We start from the raw sequence: 23241 nt of genomic DNA, 5'->3' as shown, positions 1-23241 counted from the left end.
CACGAAAACCGGACCTTTTACAAAATGTCTGGACAGCCCTGATATAATTGTTGATAGAGAATTATGAATAAATTTAAATAATTTTGTTTGAAAAAAAATAGGGTGAATTGCAGTAAGAAACTTACTAAAGGAATCGGTGGAAACGTTCCATTAGCTCCTTAGGCGTAATTAATTCAAGTTTTGTCATAAATATTTCGGATTCGATTTTAGATTTTCGGATTTTATCGTTTGGTCGAGAAATAATCAATATTATTCCATGATCCTAGTTGGTAAGAGTGTTAAATGTGTAAAAAAAATTAGTTCTTAATCTTTTTTTTCCGTGATGTTCGCTTTTAATTTGTTTAATGATTTAGTTGCAATCGAAGCTACTCATGTTTATTTTGTTTGTTTAATAATCTCGCCCTTTTTTTATTACAATTTCTGGGCATTTATTTTTCTTTTGGCTATATCATTATATTGACAGTTATGATTGTCTAAAAATAATCCGAATTTGTAACTATCTTTGATAAATTTATTGCGCTTCCTAAATTCAAAGGTACAGTCTACTGTAATTTTAAAAACTTATTTTGTTTGTCTAAAATCCTAATCTGTTGAAATAAACGTACAGTAATTCTGAAAAAGTACGCTTTTGTCTGTTTCTGTAACTTAAGGCTAAAAAAAAAAAAAAAAAAAACTTCATCAAACCTACTTAATAATACCTTTTACACTTGGCAAACCGAAGTATGTAATTTTCAAGTTCAGTAGAGTTCTTTTGCTTAACTATAATTTATTAGATCGATCAATATCTGCATTATGGATCTATTTGATAATTTCAATTTATTTACATCATCTTCATTTGTTAGTTTTAAATACCTTGTTGTATTTACCTAGTTGTTAATGTTTGAGTTATACATCTTTGGAAAAATATATTTAGTTGCAATTTTAGGTCGCTTTAATACGATACACTTTCTATTATGTAATTGATAAAACTTTTAACACTTAACTCTTAGAAAACCTATTTTTTAGATTAAATTTTGTGCTATTTTTTAGTTCGACAGCAATGCCAATTCATAGTAAAATACAATTAAGTACCTGATCTTACTATGGTTATGGCACGTGCATAATGATCTCTAGATTTGTAGGGTGGTTCAGATGTCATAATCAAACCTAGTTGAAGAAATTCTCTATACATTTAGCTGAAGTAGTTGGTGAAGTGGCGGTTCCGGTTTTCTGACGAAGAATGAAAAATGGCTCCGGTGTTGTTCGAAATGGGTCAATGATTCATTTAATCCATTGTCTGCGATCTACGACGCGTGGAGGGGAATGTCCAGCCGTGGAACAAAGAACATAAGCTTGAAAAAATAAGCTCTTTTTCTTGATTTATTGTGTGAAAAGAAATGCTTTTATTCTAAATGTTTTGTAGTGTTGGGTAATCCACCGATTAGTCCTTGTTTGTGTGGAAATGTATCTTTATGGATTTAGTTTTTTTTCTTTTGAAAAAGAATTAGTTAGTAATGCATTGCTTTTTCACGCGCATTACTTGATTTATATCTCTGATCGTTATCTTGTATCTTAAATTGTTGTGGGTGAAGGATTTTTGCTATTGTTTTATCCCTTCAACCAATGGATTTTTCTCTTTGCTCCTTAATTTGCATGTTTAAATTGTTTTTTTCACGCAATTGGGAATACATTGTTCTATGGTTCTATTTTACAAATATCTAACCGATGAATGAATGATTACAAATTGCTCTTAACGTTTTTTTATTTTTTTTTATCTGTTCCGTCATTTGTTATTTTATGAGGCTGCCGATTAAATATGTTCTAAAACACGACGTTTTTTTTTGTTTTGTTTCTTCCCAATCTTCCTATTTTATCACGGTAAGTATCTAAATAAGTTAACTCTGCTAAGTACAATGGGAATATCTCTACAAAGTTATCTTCGAGGTAATTCATATTTTGGTATCCATATAGCTGAACCACCATGCAAATAATTCTCGAATTGAATAACTATGTTATGCTTTAATTGTTGCATGTTTTTAACAGCTAAACAGACACGTATGTTATGTTTAGGTGTTTTGCTTTTAGCAAGCTCCCTTTTTGTTTTTCTCAATATGATGAAAGACCACAGTTTTGTAAAAAACGTGTTTATGTTCTAATGTTTAAATTTTTTTATCTGAGCTAACAATTTGTTGAAATTGAGAATTACTCATCTATTTCGATATTTTTTTTTTATCTCGTCATGATAATTTTATAAAACTTGAATTAAATATTTAAGTTATTTGTCCATTCTAAAGCTCAGGTAATTCTTTTCGACAAATGGTATACGCACTGTATAGAAGAGATTTCGGACCCTTCACAAAATATCTTTTCATAAAAACGGACCCATCACAAAATATTTTAACTTTTAACTTAAATTATTTTGTGAAGGGTCCGTTTTTATCTTTTAATCGGACCCTTTACAAATTTGTTTATCTTCATTATTGTTTTATTAATTGAATAAACCCTTCTCAGGGCAGAAAACAAGAAAGATGGATGTAAACGAATTAAGTTTTGTCTTCGGCAGACGATTCTTCCATTATTCGTCCGAAATGAATATTCTGCGTTCAGCAGTATAGACTAAATACCAAATATTTGTATGTTGCATCTCTAATTTAGAAGCAGCAATTGCTGTTTATTTTTGAAATTTTAATTTTTTTTAATTATAATTTTAGAGTGCTGAGCATAATCGTATAACTATTAACAATTTAAAAACTCCTTGAAAAAGTTTTTTGCAATAAGCGAACCCTATTTGCACAAATTCGTAAAAGCACGACCCTGGAATTTTTTCACAATTTCACAAAAACCGGACTCTTCACGAAATGTCTGGACAGACCCCTGTATTTATAAATCAGGATATATTCAAAAAAAAAAAAAACGGTGTTTTTGTTGGGGGGGGGGATTTTCTTGGTTTATTTAAAACAAAAAGTTAAATAATATTTTTTAGCCTCAAATAAAAAAAAAAATAACCAAACCATTAAAAAGTTTATCGCAGACATCTTTAACTGCTGATTAATATTTCGAAAAAAATTCACTAATATTTACTTTTCTTTTCCATAAAAATATGATGAACAGTATAATAACTAGAGGTTTTACAAAGCGTATCTGTTACTTTACAACTTAGCTGACTTAACATGCGAATAAGCATTTAATATCTATATGTTATTTTGATAGTGCGTGTAGAAAGACCAGTTGCCCCCTTTATCTGCAGTATACACAAAAAAAATTATTTCAGCCTTATTTACATTAATGTTATTATTTAGCAGTATATAATTTGCAGCTGTTTATTGAATCAATACCAATTTTAATATAAAAGATCATGAGATATTCGTGACATTGTATTATTGATAGACCCCAGATTGATTGGATTTGCTCATTGCGAAAATATCGATCTAGATAACTTTAAAATTTTTATCTTAATAAATTCTTCAATTTAAAACAATTAACGCGGTAAGTTTTGCATTGAAATTAATTAGATTTGTTGGATTTCCGTTCTTAATCCGATTTTAGAAAGAAAAAAAAAATGTATATTGATAGAACTTAAAAAGTCTTAAACAATATATGAATTTATAATATTATACAATAATGAATGAAACAAAAGCAAAAATATCAGACAAGAATTTATGGTTCATAGTTCTACTAATTCCGCATAATTTGCAAGTACATAGAGCCCATAATCTGAGATAAAAATATTTTTTAAAAAAAAGAAAAAATATTTTTTTTACAAGAGTAGCATATTAAAAGAAAAAAAAATTAAATATTATAAAATTAAAAAAATTTAATTAAGATTCGATAATTCAACTCTGAATCCGTGGGTAACTGTTTTTTTACAACTAAGCAACTTCCTCCAGTATTGAATTAATATCATTCAATAAATGCTAAAATTATTCATATAAAAAGCCATCGTATTAAAAATGTTGTATTTAAAATTCTGCCATTTATTAATTATAAACTAGTGTAATACATTACCTTGCGCAAATCAAGTTTTCGAGCCAATCCAATGTAACAAAAAAATCAAGTGCGGTTCTTAACTTCAGTATGAACGCAGCTTAAAAATATATCCCTCTATCCACCATTTACACTTTTAATTTTGTATTCTGGCAACTTATATGTTTTTAATCCTTTTTGTATATTATTCGTAACATGACAACGACATCCTTTCTCACTTTATGTGTTTTTATTTGTAATTAAATTCTTATCATGGTATATTCTAAGTTATTGCGTTCATAAAAAAGACGTGTTTCTGAAAATTGCAAAATCCTTCTTAGTTTTCTTGTCAGCCATATTTTTTTTTTTTTTTTTCTTGTGCGTCATGCTACTGTTCTTCTGCTATTTGAGTGTGAAACAAACGCATAATTAGCTTACAGAGGCTAATTAAGTGGCTGAATGGAATATTGTTTTTTAATACCTTGGCGTGATAATTTCTTTATTCACATAAGGTTTTTAATTGCGAAGTAATGACCTGAAACCTGAGAACTCGTCAGGCTTATAAATGTTATTAGCTGCTTTCAATTATGCCCCCAGATATATATAATTTTATTTATTCGAGCTAGCGAAGTTAATGATCCATTTAAATTAAATGTTATTGATCTGGAGAAGAACATGACTCGGTTTATTTATTTATTTAGTTAATAAGATGTTTACATCGCATCAACGCACATATAGATTGTATGATACGCTCGGAACATCGAGTAGACGCCCAGGTTTTTTTGACCCATGTATGTCACGTTCAAATACCTCAACCAGGATGTCACAATACGCAAATTAGTGTCATTGTAACTAAATGTCAAACAGTATTTTAACTCTCACCCTGTTTGACTGTAGTAATTGCTCTAGTGACCCGAAAAGTGCTGGAAAATTATTCCAGATTCGAATGAAAGATCCTTTTTTCGTTTGGTGGAGGGAAAAGTTTTTTTTTCTTTCAATATGTGTGTTGCGGGTTTTGATAATTCAAGTGCTGCAAACGTGGAAGAATTTGCGCCAAGAATCTTATTTTTAGAAAGGCCCTGTTTGAAAAAGAGGGTGTTGAAACGATTTCTTGCTTTGATGCGATATTTCTACCAGGTTTCATTTTTTTTCTTATGAGACGAAGTTTTAACTCTTTCTTCGCGAACACGTAATTTTAGATAATGAATGTTTGTTAGTGACTTTTTACATTATAGCACAGATGCTCAAAGTTAGGATTTTTGTTTCGTCGTTGAATACAGTAATACAAAGTTTAAGTTCTTCACGTTATTTTTTGTAAAGAAAAAAAAAATCTAAAAAAGAAGATTTTGAGCAAATTTAATCTTTAGTTTATTACTTTAAGTTATTCAATGCTAGATTGAAAAACGCATTAGTAGTTAAGCTCTAGAAAGTTTTTTTTTTTTTTTTTTAATGTATTGTAAAAATGTCAATTTACCAACTTAGAAAAATCTTTTTGAAGGCTGTTTTTCAAAGGCTCTGATAATCGCGTTAAATGACGCTTTTATGTGAATAATATTTTTAAAGCAAAAATGACTTATAACTGTAGGTCAAGTTTAGCCTATCTTTAACCAGCGCCATCTATGTTTTATTCTGAAAATGACGCTAAACGTCCATATGGAGAAAAGCCACAGTTTTGAGAATGTGCTCTAATTTTTTGTTATTTAAAAGCTTACTCCAAATGCTGAACTATCTGAGCTTATAAAAATTTGCTAAATAAGAGAATAAGTCATTCAGTTTGATAATTCTGATTCTGTTTTATTTTGTTTGGCGAAAAAGCTTCGAAAAACCGTGTTAAATGTAGCTTACTCAGCAAGTCTAGTGTTCCGGGGTCTTATAACATTTAATATTGTTACTAACTTATGCATTTCGAATCATCGAAATTTACATTAAAAATCTAATTTACGTATTATATTTTGTAACTATTAGAACTAAAATGAGACCAAGTCAATGTCAAAATAGTGTAAAAAGTTTTAATGCAACTAGATGAAAGTCTTATCTTGAATTTTATAAACATGAAACTAACGTTTCAAATTAAGTACATCCGTCAAAACAATACCGTTTTGGCTGAAGCCTGTATACTTTGTATCTAAGGATGTAACTGAATTTATTCAATTTATGTCAAATAACCTAATAAACTACCGACGTGGCATGAATTTTCGATCTTCCATTTAATTTCGCTGAACAGTTACCATGCTTCAGAACTTGCTACAACCTCTTTGGTATCTTTTTAAAACTCGACGGTTAGCGAGTGGGCTAATCTCTCTATAGAAATGCGGATTATAAAAGAAAAGCGATAAATTCGAACGCAAAAGCCTCTCTTCACCATGAGGGGGGAGGATAATAAAAATCCATAGCCTAGATACTCTCCATCCTTTTACTGCCCCCCTTTTCCATCGTGTATTGAAATTCAAATCCTCTTCTCAAATTCAATTTACAGCCTCCTCCCGTATCCATAAATTGGATGACTAGCGAAAATGCTATTCCTTGAGCTAAAGGCGGCCCCTATCGATTTTTGATCTTCCTGAAAAGAGAACGCTAGGAAGTAGCTGTTCCTCTTCCAACTGGAGTTCTGTATCGATCGAAGGAATGGGGTGGGGCGGAGAAGAATGGTTCTCTTTTAGAGAACGTGTATACTGCTACACGAGCAAGTTCTCCGATTATTTAGATGGTTGCGGTTACGGCCGGAAACAACTCGTAGATCATCTACTGAAAAGCAGAAGGGGGGGGGTTAGGAGTGAGCTTTTATTCCCCCTCCCCTCTTCCGACTGTACAAACTGAAGTGTTTAGAAGGGAATGTGAATAAGTAATGCACCTTTTCCAGAATATTTCTGATAATTAATTCAGTGGTAGTTTCGTCAATTTCGAGTAGGAACATGGAAGCGACGTGCTTTTCGTGAATAGGAGAAGTGGAATATTTTTATTTATTTGACGAGGGAAATAAAATTTTGTAATAGCTAATATGTATTAATTCCCTTATGACGCGGAAGCCTGAAATTCTGAATGCTACAAATAGATTCTTAGCTTTGATTAGTGTTATGTTTTGATCCACCTAGTTAGCAATACGGAACAAAGTTTCTTAAATGAGACCCTTTTTTTGAAAAATTAAGATTAGATCGTGGCAATTATTATGACGTTCATTCTTATTTAGTGACCGTTGAAATTTAATAGAGGTTGCCCAGATTTGCAAAAAAAAGCACTCTGGTGTTTTCTTATGAAATAAAAATGTTAGCTAATCTTGTTGCAATCTTTTGAAATGGTTATCTATTGTCAAATTTATAACAAAGAAAATGTCAAACAAAATATTCACTCGCATTTGACACTTCAATGTCGAACTTAAAATCTCAACTTAGAATATATTTTAATACCATGCAGTCTCACTGCAAGCTTTGCTTCGGTTGAGTATTTAATTTCCCTCGACAACTATATTTCCGTGTAATAGAGAAATCGACGTAAGCGACAGAAAACTCAAAATTGTGGCTATTATTTTTAACATTTTTTTTATGATTAACTACATATTACAAAGAAAAATTTCAAAAACATATTTTAATTTATCAGTTTTTTGAAATTCTACTTTAGCCTTTATAGCATTAGCAAACGAATGAAAGTAGCTGTCAAACCACTTTTCTTGAATTTTACCATGAATCACTTTACGTTGTTTTATCATTTGCACGGCAGGATATTGGGAAATTTATTCCATATTTCCCATATTTTCTCTTAACTTTTTTAATTTATTTTTTCTTCAACCCGTTGCTTATAAAAATAGCATTGTTTGCGTAATAAAATTTTTTATATTAACTGCTTTATTTATGATTAAAAAAAAATTTATTATTCTTTTTCCTGGAACAATACTTTTTATAGCTGTGTATATGAACAGCCCTTTTTATATCTTAGAGAGAGATCTGTTTGCATTATTTAATGATAAAATTAATACGGGTCATTAAATGTGAAATTAATACGGGACATTAAATGTGAACCTTCTTCTCAAATATCATATGTAATTGTGCCATTCAGTTGTGCAAATGTCCCTAGAGACCGTTTGATTTCGCTTCCAATTTATAATCCAAATGCATTAAAGGAAAGACAATCAGATGTATCTTAAATCTCCTAATTTCATTTACATCAGTAACTATGATATTAAATTACAACTTTAACTAGCGGAGCTGGGTAATTTTAAGTGCATTATTTACTACCTTCCTAAGGTGAGATAGTTAATTGTTAAAACGGGTCACAACTTTTGTCTTGAAAAGTTGTGTCAAAGTCTTTAATAAAATTTTAAATTGCGATTTTCACAACATAATCAGGACCTTATTATCAAATTCACTAATTTATAAGTAGGTTTTTCAGCACCTATACTGCATTTTCATGAAAAGGAACCACTTTTAAGAAAAGGTCTAGAATAACCCCACTGTAAATCGTACCTTACCTATCATAATTTTTTTTTGTTATCAGTAACTTACCATTCAAACTTTTTTGTTACGTAAGTAACAAATATAGACGAATTTTTTGTTAGCTGACTGTTTTGTTAGTTGTTAGTTTTTTGTTAGTTCATTTAATATTCGTAAATATTTTACTATTACTGTTAAAATACTTAGTTCAAAATGTGTCATACTCCTAAATTTAAACCTAAAAATTCTAATTCAAAGAACGCCCAACTATTTCTATTTTTAAAATCTACATTCATTTACATTACATTAACATAAATTCGTTCTTTTTTTCCCCTATATTGTACCATATATCTATACAGAACATGACAAAAGAAGTGAAATAACTATTGATTTAAATAGGGGCTCTTTATATCATAAGCAATTTAACAGTTTTGGCGTTCATGTGCTTATTGTTCAATTGCAAATGTAGTGCGAGTAAATAAATAGAATCTTGATATTTCAAAACTGTTTTTCTTCGTTTTGCGATCTGGTAATGAGGTAATGATCATCCTCTAAGTCAGTGTTTCCCAAACTTATGACTTTTGTGTACCCCTTCTAAATTTTTCGTAATGCTGTGTACCACTAATTAAAGAATGAAAGTATTTTTTACTATAAAAAATTGCGCAAAAGTCAATCACAACTGGCTGTTGACACCACTCATTATTAACTGTTAACTCTGCAAAAAATAGCCAATAGAAAAATACGCAATCGTAAATTTTTATGGCTAGCTTTGTTTTTAGATTAAATTTTTTGAAATTTTCGTTTGTTGCAAGATATTTTGCATAAGAACGCGTACCCCCTTTAAACTGTTCCCGTACCACACTTTGGGAAACACTGCTCTAAGTGATTTGAAAACTTTGTTATGTCGCATACGGCTGGGCGCATTAGTTACAAGGTAAAAAATGCTACATCAAGTTACGCCAACCCACGTAAGTTACAAGAGAAGAATGTTTAACTCGGTTTGACCCATGAGTGGAGAATAATAAATGAAAACTTTGTTTCAAAATTTCATTCCACAGTTTATTTGCTAAACATCATTTTTTTTTTTTTTTTACTGATAGTGAAGAATTTAATTTTGTTTACTTTCATGTAATATCAGGGTTTTTATCTTTTGCAGATAAAGAAGAAGCTTGTCTGCCAATTCTTTAGCCGAGTTGGAGTTGTTAAAGACTAGTCCGAGTATTTGGGAATGTGCACTCCTTGTTTGTGGTGGTGTGACAACGGAGTCCAATGAAAGACAACTCGCTGGATGGCCACCGTGGAAAGGTGGCACTATCCGAAACCACGAGGCTCAGCTCTGCTGCAAACAACAACCCGGTGGGCAGTAGCATCAAGTGCGAGTTGAAGACCACCTCTTCGGCCAACGACGGGAGTGCAGTCACCAATTTTGACGATGACAACGAGTGGGAGTTGGGCATCGGAGACCTAATCATCGATTTAGACGCGGACATTGAGAAGACTAACGAACGAAACGGCACGGGTATCGCCCCGCATCATCATCACCACCATCACAACGGCACAGTCCAAAGTCCCGGGAACAACACTACAAGCATCATTGAGACACCGAACTCTACATCTGGCTCTGCGACCACTTTCAATTTTCTGGGATCACAGCTGCAACCTCCTAGCAATTTGGCATCCGGCATGTCAAATTCCAAATCTCCGCGCAGTGTAGGTAGTGGAGCTGGCGGTTCTACTGGCACTGGCGTAACTGCGTCTGGAAACAACGGCGGCACTGGCACACAAGGATCTGGAACCTTTGAGCACCAGGCCACCGTGGACAAGGGTTTAAAAATGAAAATTAAACGTAAGACTGTCGGTAGCAAATACTCTGAGGCGAAGCACGAAATAGTGCAATCTGACATTAAATCTGCACCAGCTTCGTCTCATCAACTTTCTGATAGTGCGAATTCTACAAATAGTGGCAATACATCGACAAATGCTTCTGCGTCCAATTCACCCGCTAACAGTACAGAAACTCCTAAATCAAAACATTCTTCTAGCAAAGGCCGGACTGGTAGTCACAGGGAAAAGAAAGAAAAGAATCGGGACAAAAATAATGCTAACGTCCGTAGCAGTGCGTCGACTTCTGTACCTGCTGCTGCAGAAGTGAACGGAGTGCTCGGTGTTATGTCACCTCTAAAAATTACCAACAGTGGTGTAAGTTTGTCAAGTCCTGCCCCACCGTCCCTGTGTTCTAGTTCGTCTCCTCTGCCATCCACGTCGGTGGCTTCACCTAGTGTACCTCGTGCTTCTGGTACAAGTGTTGCGAACTCCCCCGCTAGCAACTGTGCACCTGAAGGGGTGTCTCAACCTCCCCTGAACTTGCCAGCTAGCGCGGCTAGTTCTCCGCCAATGCCGAATTTGACTTTAAAGTTGGAGAATAAGTTCACACCTAGTCCTATTTCCCAGTCATGTCCTTTGTCCGTCAAGCAAGAAGACTCACCGTCTTCCCCTCCTATGAAGAAAATTAAAATAGAACCTCCGGAAAGGAATGGAGAGGTAAGTTTCCTTCCTTAATATTTACTAGTTAAAACCTCGTTAACGTGAGCTGATTTTCGATTATTCCCCGTCAAATTGTATACACAAAGTACTTTTAATATGATCAGAAAATTTATTTCCCCTCTGACGGGTAAAATAATTCACAGTTTTATTTCTATAAGAGAAGGCTTTTTTTTTAATACTTCATTTTAGTGTTGATAATTGCAACATTACAGCAGTGAATTAACTGAAAGGCCGACCGGGCTGTGTAGGGGGCAGGGAACTGTCCTTGCATCAGAAAGGTTCTGGGTTCGAATCCCGGGCAAGGCATGGATGTTCTTTCCTTCTCTGTACTATCTGTCCTCACTGTAGGGGCGACGTTGCCCCACCTAATATGGTGCCCCTGAAAGAGAGGCCAACAAAATCGCCCTGTATATGCCTGAATTGACGGATGTTAACACAGGTGGGCAATGAAAGAAGAAGAAAAAATGAAAGAGTTGCATGACTTGAATCTGTTGAGGGCGAGGGGCATTATAGAAAACAACATAAACCCTTTTGTACTCTACATACATATGTATAGTTTTAATATGCATACGAAGCAATTAAAACTGTTCATTATTTTGTAATTCTAATTCAAAATTCGAATCATTTTTTGGGTACAGTTGATAAGTTGAACTTTTGAAATGCATGGGCGATTAGGAAACCAAAAAAGGCAACTATTACCGATTCATAGCTGCCAACTCTACTGGATTTTGTCAGTTTCTCCTGGTTTTTGTATATTTTAGGAAATTCCCTAAAATTGAGTAAGTTTCCTGAAAAAAATCCCTAATGAAATTGAATTTTTGTGCAGATTATTGCTTTCTTGAATACTTCAATAAGTGTCACTAATACATAAGGAAGCGGGCCTCATTTATAAAATTCAATTAAGTATCTTTGATGAATTAAATGTCTATTGCTATTCAAAATTATGAATTAACATAATACATAACATTTCAAGATCATTTAATGTGAAATCAAAACTGGAAAATATTGCAATTTTCCTTTGTTTTTGATGACTATAAAATTCTCTATGTGTCAAATATTAAGTGTATTTTTCAACAATTATCATGAAATTCATAAAATCTACTGGATTTTTTGTATCCGTGTTGGCTGGCGACAATGCCGATTATTTTGTTTAGTAATCCTCTCTAATTTGTGCAATAAATCAATTTATTCCTATTAGTTAGTTACCTTTCAGTAATTTTTTTATTTGCTTCTACAAATTTAAAAAATAAATAAAATAACACTGCCAAGTAAGTACTTTTTGAATTTCGTCTGAACTATTAGAATTTTTCTTCCTTTATAACTTTAATTTTTTAAAGTAATCTGCTGTATTTATTATTAAACGAATGGAAGTTATTAATTTAATATAAAGTGTAAAATAAAAACATGTATTGAAATGAATTATATTAATTTACCTATTCATAATAGAAGTTTAAGATTAGAAAACTCAAATAGATAACAGATATAGAAAATGTGTGTTGTACGATTTTCATCTTTAAAAAAAAATCTGAACTGGTAACGTGAACCCCTGTTCCCTTTCAATTTCACGTTAACGAGGTTTGACTGCATTTCTATTCTGTTATACACAGCTTATTTTCGGCAGTTTTTCATATGAAATAAGCTAATTTTTGTAAAGGTTTGAATCCGAGTACTCAAACCATTATCCAAAGCATACTTGTCTAATCACTTGTTTGTTGATTCGGTGTGTTGCACATTAAATTCATAAAAAAAAAACTGACGTCTTAAAACCTGATGTATAGCTGCAAGCTATCAAATAAATCTGTTAGCTGTGTACATAAATTGTTAGTCTTTTCCAATTAAATGATCTAAAGCTTTGTTTAAATTTGTCAGGTTATGCATCAGTTAAATGGAATCAAATATTCTTTTCATTAGTGGATTTTGGGCTCTATTTGATAATTGATCGCTAAGATAAAGTTGTTCACACTCTTTTAAGGATTCTTAACTAATATGCAGTTTTTTCATCGGAGTTCAGACTTTTTTTTTTTTTTTTTTGATGAACGGTCCTGTTTTCGTAAAATTGGGTGAGATCAACTCTTAATTTGTGAAAGTTCTTTTGTGAAAAATTTACTTATAATTTTCTGAACTTATAATAACTGTACAATGGGGTTCATTTTGTTATGGTCCTGTATAGGTTTTTAATTAAAATTATAAAAATATGTGTTTGTTTTTATTTTTCAACAGCAACAAAAAAATTCCGAAGAGTCAGTCCGTTTTAACGATATGTATATAAAAAAAAAATTCTGAAAGTTTCATAATTGAAGTTTAAATGTTGCGCATTGAAGTTAAGTTAAAGTAATATCTTAAGTTTTTGATTTCGTGAAATCTATTTATAAATTTCTTGAAGCTGAAAGCTCTAATGAAATAAAGCAAAGAAAATGTGAATATTAAGTGTAAGTTATTTCAATTTTTAATATGATGATTGTCGAATTGGAGATGTCGATTGGAAATTAATATATTTGCTCATACGTCATTAAATTGTGTGTATATAATTTAATTGACGGTTTTAAATATATTATAACTCATGCATTAAGATTTTGTGATTATCCCAGTTTTTTATTTTTATTTAACCAATATATGACGTCTGTCGTGAAAAAAAAAAATTTTAAAAAAATGAAAATTTTAAATCCTAAGTATTTATTATTAAATAAAATAATAAATACTTAGTAAAAATTATTTTTTGCGTAAAATTATCTTTAGATAAACGAGTTTTATATTTGTGTGCAAAAAGTTTTCAATTCGCTTGAAAAGTTCTCGAGATATGACAAAATACGCATAAGTACGCATTTCGTCTGACCAAAGTATGGGGGCCCTATTTCCTAAATTGCGGCTACCTCCTATATTTTGGAGATCAGAAGTTCGAATCCATCAGAAAAAAAGGTATGTTTATTCGGAGAAAGTACATTTCTCTGTCTGATTTCATAACTTCAAATATCGTTTGCGCTAATTAACATATTTGAGCTCACCTTCTCTAACCATTAAGTCCTGGAACGTAAAGATCCGATCATTAGATCAAAAGCTATCCAGGGTGGTCCGTTTTTTACACACTGTATAAAAATTAACTGGAAAATGTATAAAAGCAGTTTTTAGTTTATTTTCACAACTAAGTTTTAAATCTAAATTCAAAAATATTAAGAATTTACTAGAGAATTCTAGACAATCTTTTTCTCCTGAGATTTTTTTCGATTCCAATCTGCGTACCACGTTTGAACATTCTCGAGTATAATCATCATAAGTAATCATTATATAGGCTCAGAAATTGCCATTGAACACATAAAATTCTAATGTAGATAAATGCACCATTTCAAATTAGCATGAATCCTCATTTTCAGTTTCCTGTCTTATTCATGTCTCATGCGCATGATAAAAATCAGTTGTGGTGTAGTGGTGCAATTTTTTTGATTCTGGACTAACTTCGATTACTACATTTGTTACTGTTTTTAGCGAATTTAAAAAAGAAAAAAAAAAGTCCTTTTGGGGAGAATTATGATGGTTGAACAGTATTTATTCTGAGTGAAGGGGTTAAGGTTAACCATCTAATCAGTTGTCAGTCTTAATATTGTGCAAGTTTAATAATTTGTATCTCTACTTGAGAAAATTCTTTCCTCCTAACCTTTTTTTTTTTTTTTAAATTTCTATTAATATATTGATGTTTACTTGGCTGTGTTTTTTTAAACGTAAAATACATTGTTGTCACCTAATTAGAGTGGAAGAAATATTGCTGACGTTATTTTAGAATTTTAACTGATCCTTTCTGACAAAATTAAACCAATAAAGTTGTGTATTTTTTCCCCCTAAGATTGTATTATACATTTATTTATCTTAAGATTTTTGCTTTGTTTTTAAGTGGTTTACGTATACCACTTGCGCTAAGCAATTTCCACTTCGACAAATGCCTTCTTTATCGGCAAATGTCGCGATTTCCCTACAATGACGTCCCTTTCAGGTATCCAATTGCTCTTAACTAAAGCAGTCGACTGCAACACACTGCGAGGCTTTAAATATTTGTGCCTTATAGAAATTCGAACATCTTTCCTATTTCTGTGATACCAACTACGACAAGACTATCTTTTTTTATTGTCGTAATAATTGCCTACTGACGTGTATAGTACGTCGTGGCTGAATTTTTAATGTTACATTGGCTAAAGTTCTAACGCTATTTTTCCCATCGATAAAACATACAGAAAAAACCTTAATAAAATATATAATAAAGAGAACAATCGCGAGGAGTGCCATTTAAACTAATGTAGTATTTGTATTTAAAATTTTAATTCTATTGTATTTAAGATTTCAATACTTTTGTTTTTAGATGGAAAACGAAGATTCTCCAATTCCCCCTGAAATGAAGGACACTAGCACTTGCACATCATGCACGTCTGTTGGAACGATAACTGAGCCAGATTGTTTGGGTCCATGTGAACCTGGTACTAGTGTCATGTTAGAGGGAATTGTGTGGCAAGAAACAGAAGGAGGTACTTACACAACCAATTAATGTACATTTTAATAAGTTTTTAAATTGCATTTACTGAATAGTTTCTTCTTTTTTAATAGGTGTTCTAGTTGTAAATGTAACTTGGAGAGGAAAGACGTATGTGGGAACTTTGCTAGATGCTACAAAGCATGATTGGGCACCTCCTAGATTCTGTGAATCTCCAACGAGTGATGTCGATTCCAAAACTGCTAAAGGACGTGGGAAACGTGGCAGAGGTGGCAATAACAATACAAATGAAATAAACAACTTCGCTGATGCTAGAAACTGTGTACAAAGTAAATTACGCAATGGGAAAGGCAGAAGAACTACTTTAAATAGTAATGCTAATTCAGGGTTCACTGTTCCAAATAGCCCTGCTAAAAGTGAGAATGGCGCTCCGAGCAGCAAGAGAAAAGGTCGACCTGCTGATCTAGAAATTAGTACTCCTCCTGCAGATACCAAATCTTCCAAAAGGAGTCGGACTCAAAAAAATGCAGCACCTACCTCTTCTGCTCCTGCGGAACTTTCCCAGCCGTCCTCTCCAAATTTAATTGTTTGTCCGCAACCTAATTGCAGTAAAAAGTACAAACATATCAATGGACTAAAATATCATCAAATGCATGCACATAGCGGCTCGGACAGTAGCAAAATGGACGATACTACTACCGAGGACAGTAAAGATGTCACAAATAGCTCCGATAATGATGAAAGCATGCAAGAAAGTGCTTCTACAAGTCCTACTCCAGATTTTGCTGTGCAAGCTGGTGGGAAGAATCTACTTAATGGTGAGACTGCATCGTCTTCCTCATCCAGTGCGAATGGTCTTCCAGAAAGTGACCCCTACAGTTTAAGTACAGATTTATCGACATTAGCTTCTGTAGCTATCAGTGACTCAAAATCTGGACCCAAGGTTGAAATGGTATCCAGACCCTCTCCTCTCAGTGTTTCTCAGGATGTACCTGTAATTAACTCTGATGGAGATAACAGTGTACCTGCACCTGTGCTTCCTGTACCAATTTCCAATCCATCTCCAGATTCCACTTCACTTTCAAACTCACCTGTACTAACTTCAACATCTGTGTCTCTGCCTGGTGGACCTTCTATGTCTCCAGCTGTATCAGCTGTTACTACATCTGTGATTCAATCCTCCAATGCAGTGGACAATTTTCAAGGTATTGGTGTGAACATTCCAACATCACATGTCATTTTCAGTCAGGGTATTTTAGGTTCAAACAGCACAACTACATGCACTCATGCCACCTCAACAGTTGTCTGCAGTAGTTCCAGGTCTCTTTCACCATCAAAAAGCAACTTATCATCCACTGTTACTTCTACTTACACAACAATTCCTTCTATTGTAAGCACAATTCCATCTTCTGTATCTATTCCATTAATTGATAAGACTAAGATAAAACAAGAAAGACCTGATAAATTTAAACCTAAATCACCTGTGGCCAACCCACCGATCAGACCGATTGTACCTGCTCCAACTCAAATGATCGGACTTAATTCAAATCTTCCAAGTTCGCATCCTGGTGTGAGCGTTGGTAGCCACAGTCCTCTGAATTCACCTCTTAAACCTATACAGCCAAAGCCAACCATATTGGGTGAACCCACGACAGTTAACCCTGCACTTGAAAGCTTAAAGAAAGAGAAAAGTAAACATAAAAAGAAAAGTAAAGATAAAGACAAAGAGCGTGATAAGAAAATGTCTTCCCTTCCTCTTCTTCCCTCCAAAATTGGTGGAAATCCTGGGGAGGAATGTGAGGCATTGGAACTAACATCATATCCAAGTTTAGAAGCAGTACCTAATCCTCCTACACATATGACCATGTCTCCTTTAATACCGCAAACTAAACTACCTGAAACTTCACTAGATATGAACTTGCCGCCTCCTGAAGATACTATCAATGAAAATGTACAAAGTCCTGCTTATTCTGACATATCTGATGCAAACGACACAGCTCCTGTACTCGAGTCGGAAGTAGCTGCTGGTAAGGAGAAAGAGGACAAAGTGGGTAAAACGACACCAGATGCTGCTCAATCTCCTGCTACTAATATAAGTGCTTATGGGGCAATGTATCCATACTATAGCAATCCACCATATCTGTTGCCATCTGTTTCACCTCAGAACGCTGTTACGGGATCATCTCAGGGACAAAGTATGCTCGAAAAGAACGATATGGTGAAAAAGATAGATCCAGATAGGGTGAAAGATAATCGACCTTGGAGCAACCCTAGTGGAGAATCTAGAGAACGTCAACACTTAGAGCAGCATGATTCTGATAAGAAACTTATTAGAGATGATGGTGTTCAAGGATCCACTTCCTCCCCAGCAGCAGCTGGTGTTCCTGTACAAGAGTATCCAATGCAACAACATTATCCTTACTCGTATGGTTATGTTCAGGGTTATCCATATGCTGTTGAAAATTCTTACCATATGCATATGTTAGATTCAGATCCTCATTATAAGCAACAGTATAAGCAATATATTGATGAACATCATAGACTTTACAAAGAACAGCATCACCAACAGCAACAAATCCAGCAGCAGCAGCAACAACAAATGCAACATCATCAGCAGTCAGTGCAGCACCATCCTCATCAGCATCATTCACAACATCAGTCACATCATTCAAGCAAATCTCATCATTCGAATATTAAAGACGAAAGAGATCGATCCAGAGACAGTAAAGACCGAAATAGCGGAATGGATAAGATCTCTGGAAGTGGGTTGATTGTTGAACATTCTAGTAAAATTCAACATTCCTCTATGTCATTAGTCACAAACAAAGACCAGGATGTTCGAGAGATTGAGACCAGGCCGCCATCTTTACCTGCTCAGGCTCGCATTGATCCCACTAATTCAGCATCTGCCGCTGCTCTGAAAGAAAAGCAGAATGAAAACCACCAAATTTTGAAGGAAAATATTGATCTCAAGAATCAAATGGAGGAAAATAGTAAAAATAAATTAAATCATAATCAATATGAAATGGCCATGCTTTATGAAAGACACAGAGAAGATATGCGACGATACTACATGTACCAAGATCGGGTCATTGAGCAGCAACAGCAAAAAATGGAACCTGGTATCCACCATCACACCCATCATCATCAAACCATCCAGTCATCTCACGGCCATCTCCAGGCAACAGCATATGCATCATCATCGTCATTAAAAACTCACAAAGATGATCTTCCTAGTTCCATACCAAGTCATGCAAAATCAAATCATTATGGTGACAATACTCGACCATCAGTAGTGTCTCCTGCAAAGTCCGATCACGTGAAAAATCCGCATTCGAACTCCACTTCTAGTCCTAAAGGTAGCATGCGAGACAGAGACTCTTCTCACAGCAGCTCTAAAGAATATATGAGCTCATCATCATCGAATAGTAGTTCAAATAAGAAGGAGAGTGGTAAAAGTTCCGAGAGATCGGAGAGCTCAAGTCGGGAAGATAAAAAGGGTGACAAAATTAAGATAGAGCCAAAGGTAGAATCTGAAGGACAGAAACCGACGATGGAGACGACTGGTCCGCCACCACCGCCCACCAATTCGTATGCCTACCTTCATCCATCTTACTTACAACCACCTCCACCTCACTTCCCTCACATGCCTTTTGAACCTGCGCATGCCATGTACCGTGGCGCGATAAATCCCATGATTGTTTCGGCCCCGCATTATGGCAGCTCTCCATATGTGCATCCACAGATTCGATATGTCACTCCAGGAGCTTGTGAAATACCGCCACATCCTCCTGACGCTATTGCAGGCAAGTTGCATCCGGCGGGACCGTCAAAAGCCTTGGACTTGTTGCAGCAGGTTTCGCAGCATTACACCACAACACATAAAATCCATGAACTGCAGGAGCACGCCATGATGTCGCCTACCCCGACTTCTGGTGCTGCTCCTCCGACACCTTCTACTTCCACTTCTGGAAGTGGGAAGGGATCCTCCAGTGAATCAGCTGCTCCTACATCGAAGGTAGATGTTGCTGGCTCCAGGGATACTTCCCGCTCTCCTCCTACGCAGAGGCACCTGCACACACATCATCACACACATGTTGGAGTTGGTTATCCTATTTATGATCCTTATGGTGGTAAGTTTCTATTTAAACTAATATTCTAGTTTTAGAAATAAGCCATTGTTGCTTTCTTGAAACATAAACGTCTCATAATTGTTGCTTTCTAGAAACAATTGGATGTTCAGTAAAATTTGCTTTTATATCTAATTGTTCTGCCACGACTATCTTTTCCCGTGACAACTTTTAGTTTGGAGTGTTTATATAAAATAAAATTTTATTCAAATGAGTGTTCATGAGAATAATCTTTGGTAGTTATAATTTTCAATAGTATTTCATTTTCTCGATGCGCTCGCTGCTTTTCGCAACTGAAGGTCTTTATTTCCTGCATAATTTTTTTTCTTACCTCGTGATTCCTAAGGAACTGATTTGTCCAAAGAGAGTTGTTCCTAAATGTCTTGTAACCAGAAGAAAATGTTAAAAGACAAAAATTTAAGTTTAAGCCCTCGTTATTGTAGGATGCATACAGGAACATTAATTTATTCTATCGAGTAGATGGATGATCTTAATTTGGAATAAGTTCTTTAAGTCTAAATGTGGTTCTATTAATCGGAAGTTCTCGGTAATGACGAATTATTTTGCTAATGTTTGTTTATTTTTCAGAAGCGCAGTTGCATTTAAGCGGGGGTCTGTTTAGAAGAAATTTGGGTCCGTTAACGGACCCTTCACAAACTGTCTTTTCATGAAAACGAACCCTTCACAAATTTTTTATATCTTCATTATTGTTTTGTTAATCGAATAAACCCGTCCCAGGGCAGCAAACAAGAAAGATGGATGTAAACGAATTAAGTTTTGTCTTCCTCAGACACTTCTTCCATTATTCGTACGAAATAAATATTCTGCGTTCAGCAGTATAGGCTAAATACCAAATATTTGCATGTTGCATCTCTAATTTAGAAGCAGCAATTACTGTTTATTTTTGAAAATTTAATTTTTTTAATTATAATTTGACAGTGCTGAGCATAATTTCGTATCTATTTACAATTTAAATACTCCTTGAAAAAGTTTTTTGCAATAACCGAACCCTATTTGCACAAATTCATAAAAGCAGGACCCTGGTTGAAAGAATGTGACTTAACGTTTATTTTACATTCACAAATTACGAATAATTTTTCACAATTTTACAGAAAACGGACCTTTTACAAAATGTCTGAACAGACCCCTGATTTAAGTATGGAGAGTTTGGCGCATTGTTGTGGTAATACATGCTTTATCCGAATGTTAAATTTTTACTTCAAACCGAGACTTACTGGTTTCGAGATAAATGCTGGAATCTAAATATTAATGCATCACTACGCAAAGTATCATCTGTGAGAAATATTATCAACATTTTCCTATTATGATTTCTCAGCATTCTGATATTTATAAGTATTTTTTTCAGGTTTTGAAACTTAATGGTTTACCTGAACTCATTGAATTTTAAAATACACCAACTACCATGAAATGTTACTTCCGTATTTTAGCGTCTTTTTCAAATGTCCACGAAGCCATTGTATTATATTATGCATTTTAAAGAATATCTTAATTTGTTGTCTAATATTTGTCTTCTCTCTTACAGTTTCTGCCCAGAAGACTTACACTTGAAGAGAATTTATATTGAATGTCAAAAATTGTTGGAAAACTTGTAAGCTATCTAAAGCAACCTATGTGAAGCTGTTGGATAAAAGAGCTATTTTCTACATAATTTATGGGTTGGCATATATATGTAGTAGTTGATTCTCTTACGCTTAGTTTAGACGTAAAAAAGGTTAAGAGAGAAATTTATAAAAGTGCAGAATTCTAAAATTGCACTTTAAAAAGATTTTTCCCACCAGACTTCTTAATTATCCGCCGCATGTGATCGAATTTGAGAGACTTGGTTTCAACTTCGAAGCCTGCGTTTATGACTTACATGTTGACTTTATCGTTTTTTGGCCTGTGATACTATATTATAATTATAAAAAGAACATTGTAGAGCTACGACATCTGTCGTCGCTTTTTGTTTATTCGAAGTCATAAAAAGAGAATGCCTAGTCATCGGGGGATGTCCTATGATTGCGTGTTCTGGAATAAATAAAAAAAGTTTAGATACAATTTAAGGCTTTGAAAAGAAATGTTGTGCCAGCATTAGAACCAATTTATGTTTTTTGCTGATTGATAATTGATTTATCTGTTAAAAATGTGTTCAGAAATTAACCACCACAATATGTATATTATGTGTAATAAAGGCAATAAATGATTACAGAATACTAAGCATGTCTCTTTGAAAGATTCACTTTTTTTTCTTAGTTGCTAAGGTACGGATTTATCTAAGAAATTTTTTTATTGTAGGTGTAGTAAATTTCTATTTTTTTAATGAAAGAATAGTGCTAAGGAGTATTTTACTATAGCATTCTATATAGGTGCTATAGTATAGAATTCTATAGTTTTATATGATTCAGTAAAAGAAGGATTTTTTTTTTTTTTTTTTGCTTCATAGAAAGCTTAGTTATCCCCGTTTACCTGATACCTGAAAATTCCACTATTCTTTGTACGTTTTTTTTTCTTCTCTCTCTTTTAATGGTGGGAGAATTGAATTTCTAAACAATCGAGACTGTGTTTCCGCTATATTTTTATCACACTGAGACAAAATAAAATCAATTCAACAAATAGTTAAACAGTGCCTTACTAGCCTCAAGAAATTCAATTCACCCCTATTTCAGTCAAAAAAGGGGGTATGTGTACATATGGGGAATTTTCAAGTATCATTTATGATAAAATAAAGCTTTGTCATAACATATAGTACATATAGAATTTTCCTAAAAACACTTCTTTTTGCCTTAATTATATGGGGTAATAAAACATAGAAAAGAATTTGTGTGAAAAAGTTTTTTAATATTATAAATAATATGTCGCACAGCTCTCTCATCCACTTTTAACTCTACATATGTTTTAAAAACGATTATAAGCAAGAGTTAACAAAATTTCTCAGAGCCAGCACGTAATGGAATAAAAGTAGGGTAACAATTTTTTTTACCACCCGGCTTTTAAAAAATTAATAAGTTTTTAGGTATAGTCTGTTTAGTTTTAAAACTAGTAATTAGGTAATACAGTAGTTTTCTTAAAAGCTATATTTGCCTGTAACTGATTATAATTACAAAAATTTAAGTGAACTTACTAAGTATAAATATTTTTAAATAGCAACTTACTCTTCCGAAAATTCAAAAGAAATTATGACCTTCACCCTATCTTCGTTTCTGATTGGATGACAATAACTGCTATTTCCATACTTCTAAAAGATATTTAAGTGGAATAAACAGTACTTAATAAGTTTTATATATAAAAATTTAATAAATATCTTAAAAAGCACATAAAACATTTTTCCATTCGCATAATGTTCAAAAGGAAAACTAGAAAAATCAAATTTTATTAAAATGATAGCATTAATAAATGAATTTAAATTCTGAAAAATTTATTACAAAAAGGATTATTATAATAACTAGGCTAGACCTGCCATAACTGTTGTGATCGAGAAAAAGAGGATTCAAAAAGGTAGGCTTGGTGACAATCCATGGCAACACCAGAAGGCCTCAAAGAATTTAGTGAAATCTTAAAATTAACAATAGTAGTTACTCAGCAAATAGAATTTAGGAGTTTGAGTGTTCAAACATGATGGGCAAGACATTGAAAAAAGGTAACAAACATATTGTGATGATGAAAAGTACCAGAATTTCCCCATAGCCCATGAAAACGAATACAATTTCAAAAAGAAGAGTTACGGCGA

The 23241-nt window shown here is 33.5% G+C and overlaps 1 protein-coding gene across 1 annotated transcript in view; it reads left to right on the top strand.

The window, feature by feature from the left end:
- LOC107439811 (uncharacterized) overlaps positions 1-21731 on the top strand; it is a 61073-nt gene extending 39342 nt beyond the window's left edge. Inside the window, exons 2-5 of the mRNA XM_016052522.4 lie at positions 9523-10907; positions 15256-15418; positions 15498-19517; positions 21058-21731. Coding sequence (XP_015908008.3) covers positions 9636-10907; positions 15256-15418; positions 15498-19517; positions 21058-21083 — 5481 coding nt within the window. The 5' untranslated portion in view covers positions 9523-9635 and the 3' untranslated portion in view covers positions 21084-21731. The remainder of the gene's footprint in view (positions 1-9522; positions 10908-15255; positions 15419-15497; positions 19518-21057) is intronic.
- The last annotated feature ends 1510 nt before the right edge of the window (positions 21732-23241 follow it).

Source organism: Parasteatoda tepidariorum, chromosome 7 (assembly GCF_982258835.1).
Source record: "Parasteatoda tepidariorum strain Cologne lab strain chromosome 7, Ptep-v5.0, whole genome shotgun sequence".
Taxonomy (NCBI): Eukaryota; Metazoa; Arthropoda; class Arachnida; order Araneae; family Theridiidae; genus Parasteatoda; species Parasteatoda tepidariorum.
Note: the sequence above shows the minus strand (reverse complement) of the source record. Positions and strands in the feature narration are given on the sequence as shown.